This window comes from Onychomys torridus, chromosome 18 (assembly GCF_903995425.1).
Source record: "Onychomys torridus chromosome 18, mOncTor1.1, whole genome shotgun sequence".
Classification (NCBI taxonomy): domain Eukaryota; kingdom Metazoa; phylum Chordata; class Mammalia; order Rodentia; family Cricetidae; genus Onychomys; species Onychomys torridus.
The window spans coordinates 34319222-34345674 of record NC_050460.1 but is presented as its reverse complement, the minus strand read 5'-3'; the positions used below and the strand labels follow the sequence as shown (position 1 = coordinate 34345674).

The window sequence follows — 26453 nt, the reverse complement described above, 5'->3', positions numbered from 1 at the left end:
GTCTCCAACTAGGATACTGCACTCATCTGTTTTCCCATGGTTTACCACTCTGGTCAAAAGTATTTAGATGTCCACTTAGGTACGTTCGTGTTAATGACTGGTGTCCTCTCCTGCAGAAACCTTTAGTGTTGCATAATGCCTCTCTTTAACCCTGATAGTGTTTCTTGTTATGAAATCTGTTTTACCTAAAATTGACACAGCTACTCTATTTTAACTGGTGTGAGTCTAGTATCTCCTGATCCACTTACCTTCCTGAACCTGGTATTTAAAAATTGAAACTTCTTTTAAAAATTTATTTACTAAAATTTTGTATTTGTATATATTCATTGTACAGTTGGCGTGATGTTTTTGTTGTTATTTTTATACAAGTATATTGTGTACTTTGACCGGGCTTGCTCTGTTTATCCTCCCTTGCCTCCTCCTCCTTCCTATCCCTTTTCTCAAATAGAAACCTCTTCTACACACACACACACACACACACACACACTAATTTAGATTTGGCGTATGAGAGAAAACATCATGTTTATTTTTCTGAGACTGAGACTGGCTTAGTTTGCTGAATGATCTCAGGTGCCATCTGTTACCCTGTAAATGGTAAGATTTTGTTCTGTATGGCTTTTGAAATCAATTTTAGTTGGCGTATTTGGACCAAAAACATGTAAAGCCATAAATTGATTGGATGGCTGAATAAAATTGCACTATATTTCCTTCATCCATGCTCCTGTTGATGAACATGTCTTGCCTATTGTACATAGTGCATTAGTAAACATTAACACAGCCCAAATACTAAATACTTGGGAAGTGGAAAGAAGAGAATTGTGGGTTTAAGGTCAGCCCGGGCAATACAGTGTGTCTGAGGCCATCCTGAGCCACAGGAAACCCTATCTTTTTCTTTTTCTCTTCTTTTTATTTATTCTTTTCTCATATAATAATTCCAACTGCAGCTTCCCCTCCCTCCACTTCTTCCAACCCCTCCCACCTCCCCTCTCCCCCAGATCCATGTTCCTCTGTGTCCCTTCAGAAAAGAGCAGGTCTCCCAGGGACATCAACTGAACATGGCATAATAAGATATAATAAGACTAGGCACAAGCCCTCATATCAAGGCTGGATGAGGTGACCCAGTAGGAGGAAAAGGGTCCCAAGAGCAGGCAAAAGAGTCAGAACCAGCCCCTGCTTCCCCTGCTAGGAGTCCCATTAAAAACTGCAAGCTTATGGCTCAGAGGTTAAAAGCACCCGCTGCTCTTCCATAGGTCCTGAGTTCAATGCCCATCAACCACATAGTGGCTCACAACCATCTGTAATGAGATCTGGTGCCCTCTTCTGGTGTGCAGGGGTATGTGCAGACAGAACACTATACATAATAAATAAATAAATCTTTAAAAACAACAACAAAACACACACACACACCCCACACACACACACCACACACACACACACACACACACACACACACCCCAAAAACAAAACTGCAAGCTCAGCAACCACAGCATATATACAGAGAATCTCGCACAGACCCATGCAGGCTCCGTGACTGCCATGTCTGTCTCTGTGAGCCCCCGTGAGCCCTGCTGACTGGATTCTGTGGGCTGTGTTCTTGTGTCCTCCAGCCCTCTGGCTCCTACAACCCTTCCTCTTCTGAAGGGTTCCCCTGAGCTCTGGAGACCCTATCTTAAAAGAAAAATAAAATAAAATTGGTTGTACAGGCACTATTTGCTTACTTTTAACCTTATCCTTTGTGAGTCTTAATGTGAGTTTCTTAGAGAATGGGATTTGTCATTTAAAAAAAAAAAGACTCTGAAAAACAAATCGCTTTTAGTTGCTGGTGTAGTTTAGACCCAAAGCGTGCAATGTCATCAGCTGATGTGGTGGAAGTGATTTCTAGCATTTGTGTATCTGAGCACTGTTAAGTGCTCTATTTAAAACCCTTTTTCTGATTTTAACTGAACGCTTTGTTGTGAGCCCATTTGCCCGTCCCTCACCAACTTCTTTTCTTGAACAGGGTCTAGTTTTCTGGCTCACAGGTTTCTGTCTCTCCCTGAAGACATCTTGTGGGTTGGTCAGGTAGGAATCAACTTCCCGATTTTTATTTGAAGGCAGCATTTCTCTTTTAGGATATAAAAAATGTATTTTATGGGTGTTTTGCCTGCATGTATGTAAGTGCACCACATGTGTGTAGTGCTCTCAGAGGCCAGAAGAGGGCGTCAGATCCCTTGGGGCTGGAGTTAGAGATGGTTGTGAGCCTCCGGGGGGGTCCTGGGAACTGAACTCGGGTCCTCTGGAAGAGCATCACTGCCGATTAAACTGCTGATCCATCTCTCTAGCCCTCTCCAGGATTTAAAAACATGTTTAAAAGTAGTATTGTTTTCTAGACAGATCTTGCTATGTATTCCAGGCTGGCCCTCAGTTTGTGTCCTCCTTCCCGTTCCCAAGTGCTGGATTACTGCCTCACGCTACCGTGCAATGCTTTCTCAGTTTTAAGCATGGTTTCCCCAGTGTAGATTTGAGGGCTGGCGGTGGCGTTTGCTTTCACGTGAGCTTGTGTCCCCACCACTGTGCCGGATTCCCGGCATGCACTGCTGCTTTGTACGGTTCTTGAGTTCCGAAGGATAACCTGTCTGTCTGGGTGGGGGTTTGCAGGTTGGCTTTTCGGTTCATTCATGGAGCTCTCTCTCTCTCCATTTAAATTTCCTTCCATCTCTTGCCTTTCTGTTAGAAGGGCTATAAACCTGTTATGTGTGATCATTACAAGCTCCTTGTCCGTTAACAGCACGGTGGGCATCATTTCTGTGTCTCACTGACTGTGCTTTATCCCTAAGACTGTCTACTTGTTGCCTACCAAACAGACACTGTTGTGGAAGCTAGGCACACTTCGACGGGTACTAGGATCTGAAGGAGCGGTCAGTCCTCTGGCTGGATCGGAGCATGGTTCAAGGTTGGCTATAGCTGTAGACACCAGGGCTCTCCTATTCCTTGGAGGTGCTCATGCTGGTGCCATTTCACCTCTGGGGCTCCTTTGAGGACTTTTCTGATAGTGTGAATCTTGGTGCTCTCTCCCCTCTCTCCCAGCACCACTGCACTAGGAGCTTTGGGGAGTTGATTCTGTGATCAACCTGGTAAACCTCAGTCGTGACATGTCACTGACCTTCACAAGTGTTTCTTGGTCACTCAGCTCTGCCTTTGAGGACAGAAAAGCCTGGGGAAATGTAGGACCTGGACAGTACTCTTCTCTAGCTCTGGCTACTCCTCCATGGAAGTCTGGTTTTTTGTTTCTTCTTTTTTTAAAGATTTATTTATATATTATGTATACAGAAGAGGGTGCCAGATCTTATGACAGATGGTTGTGAACCACCATGTGGTTGCTGGGAATTGAACTCAGGACCTCTGGAAGAGCAGTCAGTGCTCTTCACCTCTGAGCCATCTCCAGCCTGGAAGTCTGGGTTTTTGATAAGGAGACTTCAAGGAGGACATTGCATAGTGTTACTCTGCACGTTCCCACCCTGGTGGGGGATCTGATGTTAAAGCACATGCAGGTCAGAGGGTCCCCTTAACTGTAGTCTTGGGGTTCCCTTTCATGCGCTCAGTCTACATACAACAATTTACCAGTGTCACTGTTCAGTTTTTCCTGAGTTAATGGCTTTGCCAGGGAAATCTGCCCCACCTGTGACTCTGGAGTCTCCTGGTTGTCTCTAGATTTGGTGATTGTGGTTTGACTTGTGACCTCAGTTCTTTGGTGAGCTGAGGAAAAGTCCCCACTTCTTAGTTTTTTTTCTTTCATGGATGGGATGACTTCCCGGCTCCGCATGGTTGAGTGGTGAGTGGAAGTCCCCTCGTGGCTTTCTGCAGACAGCCTTGCCCATCTTCCCACTAGTTGAAGGGGCTGGTTTATGTAAGACTTCTTGACCTTTCAAAATCACCTGAATCTTATAGAGGGGAAATAACCCCTCTTTCCAGTCAAAAAATCCCTGCTTTTCTGAGTTGCTACACGCCTCTCCTTCACCCTCGTTTCCATGGTTCCCCGATTTCCCCCCCCCCCCAGGCTGGGGTGATAGCTGGGTGGTAAGTACAAAGTATGCCTCCAGAGTACAAAGTACCGGATTTAATCCCCAGCACTGCCAATCAAACTATGAATGGGCTCTCTATAAAGCTTGGAAGTGCCAAGGATGTATATGGGTTGGTGGATGGGGCATTTAGTTCCTTTCTAATTTTCCTCAGCCTCTCTATCCCATCCCATCTTTGCTAGACAAATGAGTCATCCCAGTAGTCTTTTACGAACACACCTTTAGTCGTCCTGCTTACAGCTGCTGATTGGACCTCCTATTCCAGCAGACAGCTTGCTTGCCATGTGGAATGTGGGAGCAACCACAAAGGAGGCATGGTTTCTAAGTAGCCAGAGTAATTCTGCTAGGACAGTATTGTGCCCTTTATCCTTCTCCCAGAGAAAGTTGTTAAGTGGGGGCAGAACAAGGAGATGGTAAGACAGTTGGGGCCTGGATAGGGTGAGGAGGGCATCTGCCAGGGAGGTTACCTTGGCTGCAACAGGATTGATTGGTAAGTAAACATGTTAAGAGTCATGAAAGCCAGGCTTGGTGTAGCATTTCTGTAATCCTTACTCAGACGGCTGAGGCAGGAAGATGGTAAGTTAGGCGCTAGACTGAGCTTGCTCAAAAGGATATTCTCAGAGTTGTGTTTGATGTAGTTGCAAGTTGCAAATTTCGTGGCGAGAATACTATAGGAGTAGATTGTAATGAGAAGTACTGGTATAAGCCCAGTGTTCTAAATGTCTATTGTACATATGAGTACAAATGGAAATGTTAAATGCATATATACATTTGTACAAAAATGTATGTGCACATATTATATAAATATATGTGTACCTATGCACACATTTGTGTGCATACCATAGTCGTGTGTGTGTGTGTGTGTGTGTGTGTGTGTGTGTGTGTGTGTGTGTGTATTTGGTTGGCTTTTTTTTGTTGTTTTGTTTTTTGTTTTTGTTTTTTGAGACAGGGTCTCACTGTGTAACTCTGGCTGTCCTGAAACTCACCATGTAGACCAGTCTGGTCTCATACTCAGAGATCTGCCTGCTTCTGTCTCCCAAATGCTGGGATTAAAGGCATGCGCCACTACACCCGGCTTTTATAGTAAATTTTTATTTTGATTTAAAAGATGCCACAGAAAGTGGCTCAATACATCACATGACCCTGAACTGAACCTGTTGTAGAAAAGGATAGTACAGATGGATCTCCACATCTGAGAGTTGGGATCGGTGTTTTTCCCTCTATAATGGTGTAGAGTTGATCTACAGAATTGGAGTTTTGAATTTAAATTCTCCGCTGGATAGGCACAATCCTCATGGGATACTGGGATACAATACTGTCCTGGCAGAATTACTCTGGTTACTTAGAAACCATGCCTCCTTTTTGGTTATTCCCATATTCCACATGGCGAAGCAAGCTGTCTGGCTTCCAGTCAGCCCCAGGGTCATGAGTGGTGCTCGACCATGGGTTCTGCTGCCAAGCCAGATGTGAAGTAGGTCAATGTCGTCAGTAAGGAGTTAACTTTATAATTCTATATAGCACGTGGATGGTAGGTGGGTTTAAGTGGTAAATCAATCTTGAGGTACACTGGACTGAAGATAATATTGGAAACATACCCTGTAGATGGATGTATAGATAGTTCACAAAAAAGAAACTCTGAGAAGACTTTACCATCTTATAATAACAAAGCAAGCAATTTATAATCTGTTTCCTTTAAAAAAAAAAAAAAAAAGTCTCCCTAGGCTTGTTCCCATGCAGGAATAGACTTTTTGGTGGGAGCAGATGCAGCTGTCTGCCTTCAGCTCAGGGCATGTCCATCACAGCAGAAAGCCAATCCTTCTTTTGCATCACACACGCGTGCATGGGTGTATATACATACATACACATATATACCATATATATCATATAGATGCGCATCATATGTATATGTATATGTATATCATATATTTGTATATTATGCATGCCACACATATACATGCATGTCATGTGTATCATATGTATACCACGTTTATCACACATATGCATATAATGAATATCACACATGTATATATATATGAATGCCATACATATATGTGCATAATATGTATCACACACATGTATATGACACATATGTGTTTATTATGTATATCTGAATATAGATTTTCTCACAGCATATTTCTGGAGCAGATAGGGGTAACATCCAGTATTTGGGATGAGGCTCATGATGAAGTAGTCAGGGGAACAATACTTAACACAGTGCCTTTTATGGTCCAGGCAGCACTTCAAGTAATAGACATGCTAACTCATGCAATTCTCTCAGTTACTTTTACAAGGTAGTGTGCTGTGGTTACTCTGGTTTTCAAATAAGGAGGCCAGCTACCCCAGAAGCTTAAGCAACTTTAAGTCGCATAGCCAGGTCCGAGTCAGAAAATCTGGCTCGAGGGACACTGTTACCTTGGTCTGGTTGCCAGGCTGATGCCTGTAGACTCCAGATGTTGGGCCGTGGGAGAGGCAGTCTTTTGTGAGAATCGGGGAATGTAACCCGAGGCTCCTTGCCTGTGACTGCTCCTGTCTTAATTACTCTTTTATTGTGGCAAGACACCATGACCAAGACAACTAATAGAAGAGTTTATTGGGGGCCGATAGTTCCAGGGGCTAGAGTCCTTGGCCATTAGGACAGGAAGCATGGCCCCAGGTCGGCAGCTGTGGTGCTGGAGCATTAGCTCAGAACTCACATCTGCAAGTAGGAGGCAGAAAGATTGCTGACAAGAAGGACTTGAGAACTTGGGGTGAGAAGGGGCCACTGAGTGTTCAGAGCTTGGTGAGCTGTTCTGTGGGAGCTTGGAACACAAGAAAGCTGAGAGAAATGCAGAGGATAGAGACCTGGCTCGTGAAGTTTCAGAACAAAGCAAAGACTCTGCCAGGCCATTTGTGTGAAGACTCTGCGGTGTCTGGTCAGCTGGAGCTGAAGAATGGGCTGCGATGAGCGAGAGACCAGAACCACTAAAGTGAAATCTTTGCTCTGCTGGGACAATGCATGCTGGTCAGCTGGAGCTGAGAAGTCAGCGGTGATTAAGAAGAGACCGGTGTCACTGAGGTGACATCTTCTGGGAAGTGTGTCCTCAGAGTCAGCACACTGAAGCTGCATTCCAGAGGCGGCAAAGGTTGGACCTTGTGCTGGCAGCTGAACTCGGTAGTGTAAGAGTCACCCAGGTGGTACTGGTTTTGAAGTCATAAAGGGATCATGGTGAGCAGCTGAGGCATGGCACATATGAGGTCAGAAGAGGCCACTGGTGAAGGTGTAGCCTCAGTAGCAGTTGGAGGTCCAGGACTGAAGGGGTCATGCAGAGAAGTTGAGGCTTGGCACCATGAAGAGAGCCCAGGAGAGGATACTGGTGAAAGAGCAGGCCAGTTAGCAGCACCCCTCCATGGCCTCGGCATCAGCTCCTGCCTCCAGGTTCCTGCCCTGTGTGAGTTCCTGCCCTGACTTCCTTCAGTGATGGACTGTGATGTGGAAGCATACGGTGAACAACCCCTTTCCTCCGCAGCTTGCTTTGGCCGTGGTGTTTTATCACAGCCGTAGAAACCATGCTAAGAACAGACCATTCCCATTCAAACCACCACAGCTCCCATGCGTGGGGGCGGGGTGGGGGGAGGATGTGCGCCGGCTGCCTGGCCTGGCCTGCCCGGGACTCACAAGCACCCTTTCTTCTGTCCCTTCCAGGTCGCCTCGTGGGTGCTCTGGATGCGGTACTGGATTCCAGTGCGCGCGTTGCTCCATTTCGGATCCTGCTTCAAGTTCCCGGGTCCCAGGTTTATTCTCCCATAGCATGTGGTGAGTTACTGAGTGGATCAGACATTTACTGGGCCATAGCCACTGGTGAGTTTTGTTCCGGTTGGAATGTTCCAACCGGTCGAAGCATGCGAGTGTCTGCATGTCAGTGACGTTTGAGAGGTAACGCCTCTGGAGCCCTTTCCCGGTTCTCTCCTTCCCTTTCTCCACCTTCCTCCTCCACTCTTCCTCCTCTTCACCTGCACCTACTTCTCTTCACCCACCTCCTCCTGTTTTTTTTATTTGTTTTGTTTGTTTTTCCCCTTATCCTCCATGTCTCTATCTCACTTTAACCATCATAGCACGTAAATGCTGAGAGTTTGGGCATGCCAAGTTCTGAGCAGTGTCTCAGAGCACTACTGTCGCTCCTTATGAATTGAGCCATCCTCTTCGTAATCTTGCTTCTGACTTAAGTGTGTGCCCGGGTGTGTACACCCACTGTAGTGACAGGAAGACTGAGTCTGCGGGCTGTATCTGCTTTGGATAATGTTCACTCCTTGTTTCACACAACAGCTGACAAAAAAGAACATTGCTCTGCCAGGTGCTGGGGAATTTAGGAGTCACCCCACCTCTCAGGACAGAACTGGAGGGTCTGTTCTTCCTGCAGGTACCGCTTGGTCCTGCATTGAGCCTCTAGGGTCCTCCCGAATGGCACTGTCATACCCCAAGAAGTGCTTTGTCAATGCAGCCTAATGTCTGTTTTATTCTACATGAGTCATGTATGTTCCCATTTTACAAATGAAAATATCACGGAGACCCTTTCTTTGAATGCTGGACTCAGTGTTTATCTTCGGTCTCTGTCTACCCACGACCATAGTGTGTTTAGCTTTGCAATGGGTACAGTAAACTTTGCCCATTGTCCCCGTTCACCAGCCACACGTGGAAAAAGCAGAAGTTTGAAGATACTTCTCATTCCCATCCTAACCACTGTTAACATCTTGGCAGGCTCTTGTCTGCCATTTTCTTTTATAACTAGGACAGATTGTTCTAATTCAAAACATGATTTATAAAGAAATCACCTTTCAGGCTGGAGAGATAGCTCAGTGGTTAAGAGCACTGACTGTTCTTCCAGAGGTCCCAAGTTCAATTCCCAGCATCCACATTGCAGCTCACACATGTCTGTACACCCTCACACAGACAGACATGCAGGCAAGACATCAATGCACATAAAATAAAAATAATTTCAAAAAGAAAAAAAAAAGAAATCACCTTTCAACAATACTAATAAGGTATCTGTTGCCTCAAACTCTAGCCGTCCTTAAATACCTTCTAGTTACACCAGGAGGACATCTTTCTGATCAGCTTTCTAGTGGGTCACAAGGATGGTTACAAAGGTGGATAATGGATGGTTACAAAGGTGGATACATGTAATTTCATAAAAGCCCACTTACCTAACAATGCTGTTTTATAATGAAAGTGTTACATTTAGTTAGTTCAATAGAAAGAAACTAAAGAGGAACAAAACTTCAAATGTTTAACGCTAGAGATTATTTTTATTAAAAGGTTCATGTCAGGTTAAGGCCAGGGACGTTGTTTAGCAGTATGAAGTTAGAGTTGCAGTGTTTGAAAAACAGTGTTTCACTTCTGACAATGTTCTCTGTCACCTTGTGGGACGAGAGTACCAGCATATTTTCTCTCCTGGTTCCCCATCCCTCATTAACGAGCTGTTGATATTACAACTCCATTTCAGACCTGTGACAATATTTTCCGTTATTATTTTCTGACCTGTGTATGGAGGTGTGGGTGTGGTTCTTTGTACAGTATTTACTAAAGCCAGAGGCTGGTGTCGATGTGTTCTCAACCATCTTCTTTTGAGACTTGATCTCTCACTGAACCTGGAGCTCTCTGACTAGGTTAGCCTGGCTGGCTGGCAAGCCTTAAGGATCTGCCCATCTCCGCTGGATTCTAGCTCTGAGATTGAAGTGCTGTGGTACCTAGCCTTTTACGTGGATGCTGGTGATCTGAACTCAGGCTCTCATGGTTGTGTGGCCAGTACTTTCTCTCTCTCCCCGGCTCCTGTATTTCCTGTTAGTGTTTGCCCCAGTTCTTTATGCCAATTTAATACTCAACAGTCAGGTATGACTTTTCCCATCCTGGAACCTTTATTTTGGGTCATTTCTTTTTTCTTTTGGGGATTAGAGCAACAGTTCTCAACTTTTGGGGGTTGAACCACCCTTTCACAGGGTCACCCAAGACCACCAGAAAACACATTTACATTATTATTCATAACAGTAGCAAAATTACAGTTATGAAATAGCAACAAAAATAATTTTATGGTTGGGGGGTCACCACATCATGGGGAACTGTATTGAAGGGTCCCAGCAGTAGGAAGGTTGAGAACCACTGGACTAGAGTTACACTAAATAGTCCTGCCTGACCTGGAACTCTCTGTAGACCAGGCTGACCTTGAGCTCACAGAGATCAGCTTGCCTTCGCCCCCGCAAGTGCTGGGATTAAAGGTATGAGCCACCAAACCTGTTAGGTTTTTCTTTTTGTTTTGTTTTGTTCATTGCTTAGCTAGCTGGATTCCTATTTTCACCTGGGTAATGTATCATGGATATCTTTTTTTTTGTTTTGTTTTTTTTGTTTTGTTTTTGTTTTTCAAGACAGGGTTTCTCTGTGTAGCTTTGCACCTTTCCTGGATCTCACTCTGTAGTCCAGGCTGGCCTCGAACTCACAGAGATCCTCCTGGCTCTGCCTCCCACGTGCTGGGATTAAAGGTGTGAGCCACCACCGCCCAGTGCATCATGGATATCTTGTTCTCTGAAGGTTTTCACATTTGCAGACATCTGCTTTTGGCCTTTGGATTTGGGGTACCAAGTCCGAATACAGTCATCAGCCACACTATAGACTTGGTGGCTGTGGTCTTCAGGGTCTTCCGGTGTTGATGTGACACACACACAGATCTCTGCTTGTCTCATTATCTGCTCTCTGCTTGTGGATTCTATGCTTTTCAAACATGCAGCACTGCTTTTATCACTGGGCTAGAACAATTTGATTAGAATCTCTTACTCCCCTAAGCTCAGTGGGTTAGCCATTTTTTTTTTAAACGCACCATGCTCTTGGCAGTCAGCACAATGATCTCTTTAATCATCGCAGGAAAATTTCCCTGTAATTCTGTGCATGAATTTTGTTTTGAAATTCTTTTCTCCTGGCATTTATTGCATCATTGTCTATAAAGCCACTTTCTATTGGTTAGCTATTGTTGGTGTTTCATTTCTGTTTTTCTTTATCTTGTTAAGTCTGTTCTCTCCATGCACTTCATAATTCTTTCTTGAGTCCACAATTCAGTTTTCAGCACTATATTCTGTACCTTGCTTCTAACTTATTTACTAGTGTTTTGGGGTCGGGTTTTGATTTGTAGTTCAATTATCTCGATCTCTTTTTTCATTTCTTCTACTTCTTCACCTCCTCTGAGAGTTTGTGTTCTGGCTTTGTTCCTGGCAGCATGGCATTTGGGAAACGTCTCCTTTTCTTCCCGGGGTGTTCCATTTTCCTCTGTCTCCATGTCTGGAACCATTTGTCCTTGTCTGTCTGTCCTTTGCTGTCCAGGGTGGTGGTGCTCCTCCTCATCTCACCCGTGCTGGGGACACCACCACTGCGGATGTTCTGTAGACATTAGCATGCTGGGACTTCGTGCTTGGGCTATGGGAGTAGAACCAGGAAGACCAGCACTGGCTAGACTCCATACGGGAGTGAAGCGGTAGCATCCCCGCCATTCCCCACAGCGATCCTGGGCGCACTCTCCCTTAAGCAAATGGTTGGCCGCCCTCTGGATTTTGAAGCCTTGAGTGTGAATATTGGGATTTCTGTCTCCTGGCTGCATTGGCTTCAGAGCACTCCCAGAAGCTAGACAGGAGTCACCCCGTATGCCTGCTGTTTCTGTGAGTCTACACCCTTTGAAAATGCAGCTGCACGGTATAGCTCTTACTGTCTGCAGACATTCAGCCCCGTGCCTGTAGCTCGGTTTCTTCATCTAGTTCTTTAGCAGATGTTAATTGCTCCTGATTTTTCAGTACTTTCCAAAGCAATCTTTTCACTTAAAATTTTCAGAACATTTTCCATGCCCGCACCCCACCCCCACCCCAGATTCTTCTATTCGTCTGAAGTGTCTGGATCCTTCTACACACCAAGCAGCTTCCTGATGTGGGGGGATTCTGTGGAGAACGTGTCAAATGTCGTCTCCCTCCACCCAGCTAAACAGGGCTGCGGGAGGTGCACCTAGCCGAATGGGAAAGACTGGTACAGGGAAGCAAGCAGTGGGCTGGGAAGGCTGCAGAGGACAGGATGGCTAGAGAAACCCTGAAGGGATGCATGCATGCATGTGCCTCTTACGCTGTGTATTTCCAAATTCCCAGCCTCTGCTTTCTGCAGCTCCTTGACTCCCCGCCACGCCAGGGCAGATGTCCCGAGCCACAGGTCCCATTCTCACTGTTCAGGTTGGTCCAGGATGGGTTTCCTACAGTTTGCATCTGGCTCGATTTGTGCCTTGGACTTGACACGGTTTGCAGAAGTATCACTTTCTGCTGTCATCTTGCCAGCAGAAGCCCCCCCTACCCCAACAATACTTATCTTTTCAGTGTGTTTTTCTTGAGAAATGGGGGCACGTTCAGTCTTGGGCCTGTGAGGTCAGTGGAGACACTGAGGTCTCTGATGACAGTCACGTGGGCATTGTACACGCTGTTATTCACTCACCATTGTTAATATTGTGCTGTGACCTGAGCATTGAGGAAGGTCCCTGCCCACGGTTTGGGGCCTCTGGTAAAGAAGAAGGCTGTAGGAAGTGCCTGTGTTCAACCAGGAAGAGCAATCTGCGAGAACAATCCAGATCTTCACTGAAGTTTGACTATTGCATGGTGGACTGGCAAGGCTGAGCAGAGCCTTGGAGAGTTCATTTTCTCTTTTGAGGCAGAGGTGAAAGGAGATGGGTAGATTGTCTCATGGGTCAGTTATTTTACTGGGCAACAGGTCTGAAGATAACCATGATTCTAGACAGACAGGATGCGGTTACCATTCTGACAGTGTGGACCAAACCACCCTAACACTTTGTAAGGACAGCCAGCACCTGTGGCTAAGGAGATAGTTATTGCTAGAGTGATGCTGAGTTTTTGGAGAGGTTGTGTGGACAGGGAATGGGCCCAGCCCTCCAGATCAGAGCTCAGATATCCCCTTTCCTAACAGCTGTCCCCTGCTTGCCTGCATTCCATTGCTGTCTCACCACTGGCATTTTCTGATTTCTTGTCTGCCTCCCTCATGGATATGCTAGCTCTGAGAGTCTTTCTGGTCGCCGACCTTCCAATGCCCAAGACAACACCGAGTATGCCACTTTTAAATCTTTGTAAGTCACCACGGGTGGATGAGTTGGGAAGAAGGGGACTCAGGCTCCCCTGTAAGGTGATTCGGGTTCATGTGGCCCTGAATATCCAGAGCATGGACGGCAGGCCTGTCTTGTCTTCAGAGTGGTCCAGAAGCGCAGCCTGACAGCAGCTTTGCTGCTTACTTTTCCTAAGGGATGCTGTGGCACGTGCATTTGCCCGGACCTCACAGGCTGATGGAAGTGTGCCGGGCACACGGAAGGCAGGCCCGGCTCGCTCGCTCAGTGGATCAGTGTGTGAAGTGCGTTCCCGACTCACGAAAGCTTAGTTGGTTGCAGCCCCACTGTAAGTTGAGGAGCCTCAGTAATGTCAAATGAGTCGTGGGCCCTTGCTGATCAGCCAGGTGTGCTGCCTGGTTTCATGACAACTTGACACAAGCTAGAGTCATCAGAAAGGAGGGAGCCCCCAATTGAGAAAAAAAGCCCCGTGAGATCGGGCTGTAGGGTGTTTCCTTAATTAGTGATTGATGTGAGAAGGCCCAGCCCATTATGGGTCGGGCCACCCCTGGCCTGGTGGTTCTGAATTCTATAAGAAAGCCAGTAAGCAGTGTTCCTCCATGGCCTTTGCTTCAGTTCACGCCTTCAGGTTCCTGCCCTCAGGTTCCTGCCCTGTTTGAGTTCCTCTCCTGACGCCCTCCATGATGGATCGCTATCTGGAAATGAATCCCAGTACACCCTTTGTTCTCCAACTTGCTTTTGGTCATGGCATTTGCCACAGCAATAGAAACTTTTTAAGACACCAGGACACAAGTAGTCTGGGGCATGTGGTGAGTCTCCTCGTTAAACGGGCAGTATTCAGAAGACAGAAGTTGCCATTCTAAAGAAAATGTTTTGCGGTGCCTGGTGGCACAGGCCTGTAATCTCAGCTTTTCAGGAGTTGAGGCAGGAGGATTGCAAGTTCAAGGCCTGCTTGGGCAATGTAGGTAGATTTCTGCCTCAAAATACAAAGTCAGAAATTCTCATTGGGCCACACACTCCTTCAAAAAGATCAGGGAGAGTAGAAGCGGGAAAGAGGGTCAGTAATTGTTGGGAAGGAAATAAAGCCCAAACTTGACAAAGAGCTGGGCATGTAACTCAGTATGTGACCCTTGCCTAGCATTCATGAGGCTGTAGGTGCACTGTCTACACTAGAAAAAAAATAATGCTGGAATATATTGGTAGCAGAGTTGGTTGTCATAACCTTTTCTTTTGGTGGGAGCAGGGAAGCTAACCCAGGATCTGGCACATGCTCAGCCAGCATCGCACCACTGAGCTGCAGTCTCACCTGGCCGTGTTTAGAAGGTATACTCCAGTTGCACAGCTTGTGGTGACTGCCACTGATTGTAGCAGGAATCCTAAAAGTTCTTATTAATAAAAGCAAACCTGAGGCCAGGTATTGAGGTGAATGCTGGAACATCAGAGAAGCAGAACAAGCCACAGCTTCCTCACCTTGCCAGCTCCTCAGGTGATCCTGTTTCCTCAAACTGGATGCCTCTCAGCTGAACTGCTGCTCCAAAGCCTAAAAGCTTAACCAGCCAAATGCTTCTAGTTTCTGGTCTTCACGCCTTATATACCTTTCTCCTTTCTACCATCATTCCCTGGGATTAAAGGCTCACTTCTTGGCATTAAAGGAGTGTGTCACCAAGCCTGGCTGTTTCCAGTGTGGCCTTGAACTCACAGTGATCCAGAGGGATTTCTGTCTCTGGAATGCTAGGATTAAAGGCATGAGTGCCACCATTTTCTAGCCTCTGTATCTAATGGCTGTCTGTTCTCTGACCCTAGATAAATTTATTAGGGTGCACAACATTTTGGGGAACACAATACCACCACAACTGATCCTTCAGGCCTGTCCTTGTTCCAAGCTGAAACACCGCCCAAATGGGACAGTCACTTTTGCACCTCCTCACTCCATGCCTCTGGCCCCCACCATTGTATTGTCTGTCTCTGAATTCGACTTGCATCTCATTGGTGGAATCATGCATGATCCGTCCTTTTGTGACTGGCTTATAATGTCTCCTGGCTTCATTCATGTCAGCATTTCCTTTTTTTTTTTAGAGCTTGATGGTGTGACAGCTGTCTTTTTGGAGTTAGACACCTAATAGTTGGCACATGAGTAGAATAAGGACAGGAGACATGGATTGAGGAGGGCAGAACACCAGGAGCTAACCCCTAGGCAGGTAGAGAGGAACCGGTTAGAACACTGGTTCTCAATCTTCCTAACACTGCAATCCTTTAATACAGTTCCTCATGCTGTGGTGACCCCCCAACCATAAGATTAGTTTCGTTGCTACTTAATCACTGTAATTTTGTGACTGTTATGGACCACAATATAAATAGCTGATATGCTACCCTGGGAAATATCTAGTATTTGACATTCCCTGAGGTGGTTGCAACCCATGGGTTGAGGACCACTGAGTTAGAGGGTCTGGACCTTGCTGAATGGATGCCTATGCTATGGCAAGCTTTGGGGTCCTTCCTGTAAAGGATGAGGTGTCCCTGTCACTGCAGTGTCCTGGCCTGCACTTGAGAAGTCTAGGCCATCTGGGCCATGCTGTCCTCTGTCCCGGCTGTTCTTATTCCCACATGGTGGCATGTCCTGGTAACTTTCAATAGTCCTCAGTGTTATTGCAACATTGCTGCCATGCACATCTTCTTCATCACCACGGCTTTGAACACTGGGTGGATTGTTTGTTGCCTGCATTTGATTTCTAGGAAGCACATTAAAAAAAATAGGGAAGAGCTGCAGGGCTCTGAGTTGATCTGGTTAGAATCATTTTTCAAGAATCGAATTGCTTATGCAATAAGTTGACTCCTTTTATTGTCGGCTGAGGCCAGGTGGGAGTGTCTTTCCTAGTTCTGGAAGAAGACATCCTAGAGTCCTAGTGAGAGGTGGCCACAGTGCTCTTCTCAGGAACATCTTAGGCTTTGTACAGAAGGACTTTTCAGTAATGCTCCCGTCCTCCAAGATGTTCCTTTGGACTTGGACTGTCCCGAGGAGTTCCTAGCTCTGTAAGTGCAGAGTCTCCCCTCTTGCTTGCTAGGTCTGCTCCGTGGGGTTCAATGAAATGAAGACACAGCAGAGAGGGTCAGGAGCATGCTTCCCATGGTCCTGTGCAGAATGGGCACGTAGGGTCTGGGTGCACAGCGGGGTGAGCAGAAGCGTGCTCACTGGGAGAGGATGTGTGTGCACTGAGCCCGCAGATCCAACCAACATGGAGCAAACAAACAAACCAAAACCAACAAAACAGAACAACAACAAAAACCCCTTCCGTCTGTCCTGGACACATACAGACTTCTTGGTGTTCTGTAAACATGTGCTGTGAGAATTCTGTGTCATTTTTGCTTTGTATCCAGCAGTGTGAGGAATCTAGAGATGACTTAAGGTATTTGGGAGGAGTGTAGAAGTAACCCTGCAAATACTACACCATCTTAAATAAGGAATTTGAGCAGCCCTAGACTCGGGAGTCTTTGGGGAGGCCCTGGATCCAGCCCCCTGCCGACACAGAGGGGCTGCTGTAGTTTGAGGACCACTTAGTTAATGGTTTAGATTTGGAAAATGAAAACCGACATCCTTTTGAAAGCGTCAAAGATCACCAAAGGGAAAGTGCAAAACATTTGCTAATGAAAACGTGGTGTGTGTTTTTAAAAGTGAGGAGCCCTAGGAGCGAATCCTCTCCGTTATGCCCCTTGTTGTCCCCCCCCCCCCCTCTCAGCAGCACTTTAGAGGCAGCACAGCCTGCTTCGGAGGGGCAAGATGAAGAGCGCAGGAACTGGTCACTTGCCAGGGTCACGCCAGGTGCCGGGGTGCCAGCAGGCAGCTCGGCTGGAGGCTCTGACAGAATGTACGTGCGGAGTGTTCTTTCTGACGCACGGACTCTTATCCGTGCCCTTGACTGTGGCTGGTGTTTTGCTTTCTTGTGTTCTGGCTCACTGTTTGCTTTGTCTCTGCCGAGTGGATTTTCTTAAGGGGAGGAAATGTTCCCGGGTGGGCCAGATTAGTGTCTTCCTGAACTTCATGCCAAGGTGGCAGAGCATGTGCCAGCTTGTTTTCTCCAGGCAGAGGACTCATGGGGTGCTTCAAGGAACATCAGGGAGGAAGCCCGCAGGAGGAAAGTGTGAACTTTCTGGGTTTACACTCGAGGTCAGGGTTGTTACACTTGTTTTCAGTAGCTCGGCATTTCTTTGGAACAACGCCGGCTGGAATTTTCCACAGGGGGTTCACCTTGAGAAGGGCAAGAGGGGTGCCAGTGAATGTTCCCTTGTCTTGGAGAGACTGTCATTAGGTTGTTAATGTGTGTTTCTCTTTAAAGTAACTTTGCTTATGTACAAATATTCCTTGAAAGAATGTATTCTTCCTTTGGTGATGTGTGTTGCTGGTGGGTGTTTTAAAAGCAAGGGAATGCTGTGACCAACTTTTAGATCCAGTATGTTTTGAACCTTAAAGTGAGTTCCTTTTGGAGTTGAATGTGTTGGTACATGCCTGTAGTCCCAGTTATTCAAGAGACTGAGGCAGCAGGATCATTTGATGATCCCATGAATTTGAGACCAGCCTGGGCCATATAAGGAGAACAAATAAAGAAAAGCAAATTAAAAACTGAATCCTAAAAACAAAGGTTGCCTGACTTCCGGATAGATTAATTTGTCGATAGAAATCACCTGGAGGGGACTCACAACTATCTGAGTGAGTTCTCTTCTTTTAATAGATGAAGAGATGCTGAGATGTGAGGGTCACAGAAAGATAATCCTGGTGACTTTTAGATAACACCTTAGTGATCAGAAAGGGGCGTCATGGGAGCAATTGTTGTGACCGCCTTGTGCTGTGTGCTGTCCTGAGAGTTCTTTCCCCTCTTTTTATAAGACTCTCACTGGTGGGTAAGTTCTCTGTGTGCGTGCATGCGTGCGTGCGTGCGTGCGTGCGTGTGTGTGTGTGTGTGTGTGTGTGTGTCCTGCTAATGCCAATGAGGTCCCAGACGGCTCAGCTAAGTGGCTGTTTCTCCAGCTTCTCTGCCACAAGTGAGCATCTAATACAGTGGTTCTCAGCATGTGGGCTTTGACCCTCTTGGGGGTCAAATGACCTTCTCACATGGGTCACCTAAGACCACCAGAAAACACAGATATTTGTGTCACTATTCATAACACCCAAACTATACTTACGAGGTAGAAATGAAAATAATTTTATGCTTGGGGTCACCACAACATGAACTGTATTAAAGGGCTGCAGCATTAGGAAGGTTGAGAACCACATCTAATTTATCTGAATTACTTGGGGCTGGCAATGATCTTGCTTTAAAAACTACAGGCCGAGGACCACTTATCTGAAATGCTTGGATTTTTTTTCTTGTTTTGGACTATTTCCATAAACATGAAATACTTTAGGGATGGAACCCATATTTAAACATGGAGCTCATTTGTCTCATACATACATACATACATACATACATACATACATACATACATACATACTTCTCTACCATTTTCTGATCCTAATTTTACTTCTGAATTTATATTCCTCAGGGGGGTGTGTGTGTATGCGCGCGCAGGTCACTTGTCCCTGTTTTTGCCTTGTTTGCTAAGGAAGAGGTTTGCATTTTTTTCATTATAAAGGTTTTTTTTTTCAAATAAATTTGTTATTTGACATTTTCTGATTACTCTCGCCTCCCGCTTCAGTCACCCCTTTTCCTCTGAGTCCCCTTCCCACAGTCTTGTCTTCATTTTGTCTGGTGACTTGAGGTTTAACTGGGATTGACTGTGTGACCACGTGTTTGGTTATCCATGGTGGATTCACCCGTGGGACTCAACTATAGACAGTGGTTCCGCCTCCCAGCAGGGAGAGGTAGGGCCCCAGGAGCCCCTTCCCCATCCATAACTAATTGACAGAACCAGTGTTGTGCGGGTATCCACAGCTGCCATGTGTTCATGGTTCCAATGGCGGTGTCACCCCCAGAAAAGAGCATTTCACTGCCCTCTCCTGTCTACTGGCTCGCACTTCACACCCACTCCAGTGCTCCCTGAGCCCTAGAGGGAGGGTGATGGTGTAGAAGTTGCGTTTGGGGCTGAGCACCTCCCCATCACTCACCGCTAGCATTCTGAGCCGCATGGGTCTCTGCATGCACTGCTGTTCACTGTAAAGAGAATCTCCTCTCATGAAGACGGAGACTAGTGTGTCTGTAGCTATAAACATAGGTGTTTGGACGGCTGTTTGATGCTCTGTCCATTTAACTAAACAGCAGTAGCAAGGTCTATGATCTCTGAAGCCCTACCTTTTTTTTTTTTTTAACCATGTTTATAGTACCATACATGGGTTCTCTTCTACAAAAAGAATTCTTTTGTTGTTGTTTTTGTTTTGTTTGTTTATTTGTTTGTTTTCCGAGACAGGGGGTTTCTCTGTGTAGCTTTGCACCTTTCCTGGAACTCACTCTGTAGACCAGGCTGGCCTCGAACACACAGAGATTCGCCTGCCTCTGCCTCCCGAGTGCTGGGATTAAAGGTGTGTGCCACCGCCGCCCGGCCAAAAAGAGTTTTAAAAAAATATTTAACTTTATGTGTATGTGTGCGCCCTGTGTGTGCAGTAGCCCTTGGAGAGCAGAAGAGGTATTAGATCCCCTGGGTCTGGAGTTCACAGATGGTTGTGAGCCACCAGGTGGGTGCTGGAGACTGAACCCAGATTCTCTGCAAGGGCAGTCAGTGTTCCTAACCACTGAGTCATTTCTCCAGCCCCCCGGCAGAGATTTTGCCACAGTAAAAAGTCCTGAGGACTATGATGCACTCCTGCTGACTGCTCATCAGCATCAGGGCTTGCCTAGCCTGCTTCATTGTCTCTAGATGCATTTTTCCCTACCCTGAAGGAGTATAAAGAAAATCCTGGAAGCTGTAATGTTTCACCCCTATAATAATCTCGAATATTCTCAGAAGTTGGTTCTTCTTTGGTCACTGTGGTGCTGTCTCTGAAATGAAAGTTCACTGGCACCTCTTGGTGTGTCTTGAACTCCATCTTAGGCTTCCTGCTTGCTTCATAGCTATAGCTGGTTCCACTCATGGCATCAAGGACTTGACATTGTGCCAGGCAGTGGTGGCACACACTCCGGAGGCAGAGGCAGGAGAATCTCGGAGTTCGAGACCAGCCTGGTCTATAGAATGAGTTCCAGGACAGCCAGGGCTACACAAAGAAGCCCTGTTGCTTCATAAGTCTTCCCTAGTCAAACAATCCCACCCTTCTCTACCCCCATACCCCTTCTCATGTCAGTATTGGATGAAGAAATTGGGCCCTGAAGGATGTTCTCTGCTCTGTCCTTCCTCAGCTATTAGCTCTGTGTTCAGTCGTCCATCCTCTCTCCCTTCCTCCCTCCCTTCTTCCCTCCCTCCCTTTCTCTCCTTCCTTCCTTCCTTCCTTCCTTCCTTCCTTCCTTCCTTCCTTCCTACCTACCTACCTTCCTTCCTTCCTTCCTTCCTTTGGTTTTTTGAGACAGGGTTTCTCTGTGTAGCTTTGTGCCTTTTTCCTGGAACTCACTCTGTATCACTCACAGAGATCCGCCTGCCTCTGCCTCCCGAGTGCTGGGATTAAGGGTGTAAGGCCACCACCTCTGGCCTAATCTTCCTGTTTCATGAAAAGTGGAGAATCAAAGCTTTTGTTTAGTCTCCCCACTTTATGTCCTGGGGGAGGGGACACACATTGTCTTGTCTTTCTCTTGGTGGTGGCAGGTTGGTGAGATTCCTGGAGTTTTACGTGTATTTTAACTATACTTTCAACTCATCTTTTTTTCCCTACAATTATTCCTTTCATCCAGTGTATCTGTCGTTGAAATGATTGTGTTTCCTGTTTGGTTGTTGAGACCTTCCTCTACCTTTTGAAGGTCTGGACTTCATTGCTGATAGCCCTCTCCACCCCGTGCGTGTCTGCTGTTTGTTATCTGGGCCTCCTCTGTCTCTGTTTCTACTGATAGGTTTGTTAGTTGGTTGCTTCCAGTTTCCTCCACCTCATCTATCCCTGCTTCTGTGAGGGGTGTCTGGGGCTAATTCAGTGATGGAGTCATTTTTTGAATTAGAAATTAAGAATTTGTTTGACTTTGGGTGCCTGAGATTGACTTTGTCTGATTTCACATATTGTAAATATTTTTAAAGGATTTATTTATTTGTGTATATGAGCGCTCTATTTGCATATGTGCCTGCATGACAGAAGTCATCAGATTCCATTATAGATGATTGTGAGCCACTGTGTTGTTGCTGGGAATTGAACCTAGGTCTTCTTAACCGCTGAGCCATCTCTCTAGCCCCTATTGTAAATATTTTTTTTAATGATTTATTTCTTCTGAGGGAAAAGGATAAGACATTTATGTTCAGAGATATTTTTAAAACTGAAAAATCCAGCATATCTAATGACGTTCTTGTGAGGATAATTGCTTTAGACTCACAGACTAGGTCTGGTAGTGTCTGCTTTCAGAATGTGGGATTTCCAAAAATGGAATGTTTTCCTTTTGGTCCAACCATGTCCTCCTATTTGTTATTTGTTAGAGTTTAATTTTTTTTTTTTTTTTAACATTTTTCATTTTTGAGACAAGTCATGTATCGCCAAGGCTGACCCTGAAGCCCTATGTAGCTGACATGGTTAGCAGTCTGTCACCTTCACGTAACCCAGAGTCACTTGGGAAGAGGGAAGCTCGGCTTAGCTAGCCTCCATCAGACTGGCTGCCTGCGGGCATGTATGGCGTAAGACGTTTTCTTCGTTGCTCTTTGATGTAGGAAGGCCTAGCCTGGTGAGTGGTGCCAGCCCTGGGCAGGAGGGCCTGGGATGTCTAAAAAAGGTAACTGAGCAAGCCAGAGGAAGAAAGCCAGTAGGCAATGTCTGCTTCGGTTCCTGCCTCGAGTTCCTGCCTTGGCTGCCTTTGAATGATAGGCTGTAGCCTGCAAACTAAAGAAACCCCCTTTTTTCCCCAAATTTGTTTTGGTCAGTGTTTTACCACAGCAAGAGAAACCAAACTAGAATGGTAGCCAAGGCTAACCTTGAGTTTCTGACCCTCATGCTTCCCACCTCCCCAGTGCTGGCATTACAGGCGTGCACCACCACACTTGGTGCTGGAGACTGGGCTCAGGGCCCTGAGCGCTACATTCCTAGCCCTTCCCCATTTGCAGTGTATGCTGGGAATGCTTTGCGCCTGTGTCCATTTGCATTAAAATGAAGGGCGAGGGATGAAAGGGACAAGAGGGTGCTGCCCCTTGCCTGCCACACTTGTTCTCACCCACCCACTACAACACCACACACACACACACACACACACAGACACACACACACACACCCACCCCATCATCGTCTACATGGCTTTCAACAGTAGATAGTTAGTGTATGGTGCCTAGAGAAACGTTTTGCTAATTCATAGGAACAGATCCGAACTATGAACACTGTGCCAATTTCATAGTAAGTTGGGACTTGGGACGCTGCAAGAGACGCTGAAGCCAGTTGAGTGTTTATTAGGTAGAGGAAAACAGTTACTTACTTTTTTAAAACCCAAAGTTTAGACCCAGTTATTTATGGCTGTGTTCGTGCAGAAGCTGAGGGTGTAGACAATGAGATGCTTATTTTATTTCCTCACGGATCCCCCCAGAGGAAAGCCAGAAAGAATGGCTGTCCTCTGCCTCTCTGAGCGTCCATTTGCTGTGATGTCACAGGACACTGGGTCCCCAGAGTCACAAGCATGGGATATGGGGTTGGCTTTTTTCTTTACTTTTTTTTGTTTACTTCTTGTCTAGGAAAATGGTAATAATAATATCTACCTTGTGACGTTTTTATAGAGTGGGTTAAGATATAGTATGCCCAACTCAGTGCCTAACACATGCCAGGCATTCAAGAATGGCCTCAGCCAGTTGCTTCTGCTGGTTGCCACATAGACTTGGTTGTTCCTGAGTTATATCACTCCTTGGTTTTCTGGTCTTTGTTTAGGTTTCTAATACTGAATCTCTAAGTCTGATTTTTACAATGGACTTTTAATTTTCTTGGAAAACCGAGAAGTCTTTTTCTGCAGAATGAGAGAATGGTATAATTTTGCTGGCCAGCTTTGTTACATTTCACAGTTACTAGTTTAGTCTATTATAGCTGCCAAAATGAAACCTCACAGACTTGACTAGGGATTTAAACAATAGGATTTTATTTTCCTTCAGTTTCAGAGACTCTAAGTCCATGGTTAGGGTGTGGAGGGCCCCAAAACAACTTGACCACACAGCAGCCATGACAGGCTTAGGGGCCTAGACACAGCTTCTGTGACAGGCTAACTGACAGGCAACACCTAGATCCAGGAAAAGCCTTAAGTTGATACCACTCAGGGATCCACCCAGGGATGAGGAAGTACCTGACATCCCAAACATTCCAACCCTTAGATAAGGTGGCCAGATGCCCCTGAGTCTAGCACACACCTATTTTTGTTGATAGATACCCTAACAATTGTCAGCCAGTCAGGGTCCTGGACTCTGGAAATGCTCTCACCCCAACCTCTGCTATGATAAAAAACTCTGCCCCAGAGCTCGGGGCTCTCACTGCCGCATCAGACAGAGAGACTAAGCTCAGAGCTTGAAATAAAGGCTCTTTGCTTTTACATGAGGGATTTGGTATTTGTAGTGGTCTTTTGGGGGTCCTTGTGATCTGGGCATACCAAGGGTACAGCTGAGCTGTTTCAAATAAGGCCTTTCTCCTTGGTTTGTAGAAGACCACCTTCTTGCCATGTCCTTCCTTGGTGCATGAACCTCTCTGGTATTTATGATATGATGCCAGTCCTGTTGGGTTGGGGGGCCCACCCTATGCTCTTATGAACTTAATTGCTCCTGAAAAGTAATTTCTTGAAATACAGTTTTAGCATGTGGACATCAACATATGAATTTGGGGACACACTCAGGCACTGACAGCAGGTCTCTGTTGTCTTGGAAGGGTGCAGCATGAAGGATAAAATATTCCCCCAGCATTCAATAATTATGTCAGATGTGTCCAAACCACGGGCCATGGGCTGCAGACGACCATGATATCTAGGAATATGGCCCCCACAAAATTATAAAGTAAAACATTTTGAGATTTTTGTTTTGGGTGACTTTTTGTTGGTAACTCAGTTACACTTTAAAAAGTATCTATTTGTATTTGTATAGGTGCACTCATGTTCTAGGGATTAAAAAGTATCTATTTGTATTTGTATAGGTGCACTCATGTTCTAGGGAATGTGGAGGTCAGAGTTCTATCCCTCCACACATGGGTTCCAGGGATTAAACTGAGGTTGCTAGACTTGGCGGCAAGCTCCTGTACCTACTGAGCCGTCTCGTTGGCCCCCCCATTGCTTGGTTCTAGATGTGAACTTGGTAAATAAGAACCTCAGTGTTGCATAGGTTAGCTTCTAGAATAGGTGGAAAACTTTGTTATTTTCTCTTCTTTGGCTTTCTCAACGGTATCAGTGTAATGCGGTGACTTTCACACAATTCCTGCAGACAGAAATGTATTTATGTGTGCATACAACTCACAACGGACTCCCAGTTCGGTGGCTACTCTTCCCGAGAGGTGTGCAGTTCTTTTAGAATTTTGTTTCTTTGGTTTGCTTGTTTTTTTTTTTTCTCCCCTAAGTTCTAGTTTTGAATTCTCGGGAAGACACTGCCACAGTGCAGGCTCAGAACTGTGTGCCGAGTGTCATGAACTGAGGTGACTTTTCCTTTCTGTCATCTAGGGTCATGGACGCGCATCAGCCTGTCTTGTTCTGTGGCGCTCATGAAGCCCATCCGAAGGCTTCTCTGCAGAGGAAATTCAGTTTGGAAAGTTTCCCTGCCATTTGGCAACTTTTGTAGCAAACAGACCCTGTGGTGGAAATGTTTCCTCACTCCGATTGTCTTTGCCGGGAGGGGCATGCGTGAGGACTTGCACTCACGAGCACAGCAGAGGCATTTCAGTCACGCTGTGGTCCGGGGATGGCTTTTATGTGTTAGTTTTCCTCTTTAGTTGTGGGGTTTCTTTCCTTGTTATGAGCATTGCAGAGAAGCACTCTTTCTAAGAGTGAAGTCAGGCTTTTTGTCTTTCTCAGACACACCCACCCACCCACCCACCCACCCATCTCCCCCCACGCCCCCTACCCCCTCACCTTCCTCCATCCCACACTCCCACACTCCCACACTCCCACCTTCCCCAAACCCCATGACAAGGTTTCTCTGTGTAACTCTGGCTGTCCTGAAACTCACTCTGTAGTCCAGGCTGGCCTCATACTCACAAAGATCTGCCTGCCTCTGCCTCCTGAGTGCTGGGATTAAAGGCGTGTGCTACCAAGTCTGGCTATCTCAAGCCATTTTAAAAAATATATATTATTTTAAGTGTATGGGTGTTTTATTTGCATTTATGGCTGTGTGCCATGTGTGTGCATGGGGTCCAGGACATTGGAAGAGTCAGATCCCCTGGAACTGGGGTTACAGACAGTTGAGAGCCATCCTGTAGGTGCTGGGAATTTTGAACCCTGGTCCTCTAGAAGAACAGCCAGTGCTCTTAACCACTGAGTCATCTCTCTCTAGCTCCTTCTCAACTCTTAATTCCACAGGGATATGTTGGGGTTGGGACTTGATTATAATTTTATTCATGTTATCTAAATTGTCCGTGGAAGCTGTTAGTAATTAAGTCTTAGCTCCTAGGAGCTCAAATGGCATGGTAGTGAAACTTGTGTCCCAGGGGATGGAGAGATGGTTCAGCCGTTGAGAGCAATCACTGCTCTTTCAAGTGGCCGGAATTTGGTTCCCAGCACCCATGTTTGGCAGCTTCCAGATGCCTGTAACTTCAGCTGTAGGGGATCAGACGCCCTCTTCTGGGCTCTATGTTCAACTGCACTCAGTGTACAACCCCCCCCCCCCCCACCATATACATATTTAAAAACAATCCAATCTTTAAAAGGAACAAACGAAGCATCACCTGTATCTGTGCATCTGGGAAGATGCATGAAGAAAGGGTTGCAGGCTGAACCCGAACTCCTGCAGAGTGCATTCGGACAGCTCTTAGCACGTACTAGACATAGGGGCCGTGTAGGTGGTCTAAAGAGTCTCCCTTTGTGGAAGGACCCCACTGTTTGTGGTTTGCTCCTCATTTGATGGGACCCAGGACAAATAATTTGAGCTCCCACTTGTCTTTTCTGCTTGGATCCAGGTCTCTAGCTCTCTTCTCTCCCTCCTGCCCCCTCCCTCTGTTCTGTTTCTAGGAATGAGGAAGTCCATCTGAAACAACCTGGCAGAAAGCTGAAGGCTGCTAACGATGGTTCCT

The 26453-nt window shown here is 46.1% G+C and overlaps 1 protein-coding gene across 4 annotated transcripts in view; it reads left to right on the top strand.

Moving 5' to 3' along the window:
- Tbc1d8 (TBC1 domain family member 8) overlaps positions 1-26453 on the top strand; it is a 110632-nt gene that overhangs the window by 43570 nt on the left and 40609 nt on the right. For all 4 annotated transcript variants that reach the window (XM_036167218.1, XM_036167217.1, XM_036167219.1 and 1 more), the window contains exon 2: positions 7741-7851. In XM_036167218.1, the coding sequence (XP_036023111.1) occupies positions 7741-7851 (111 nt within the window). The remainder of the gene's footprint in view (positions 1-7740; positions 7852-26453) is intronic.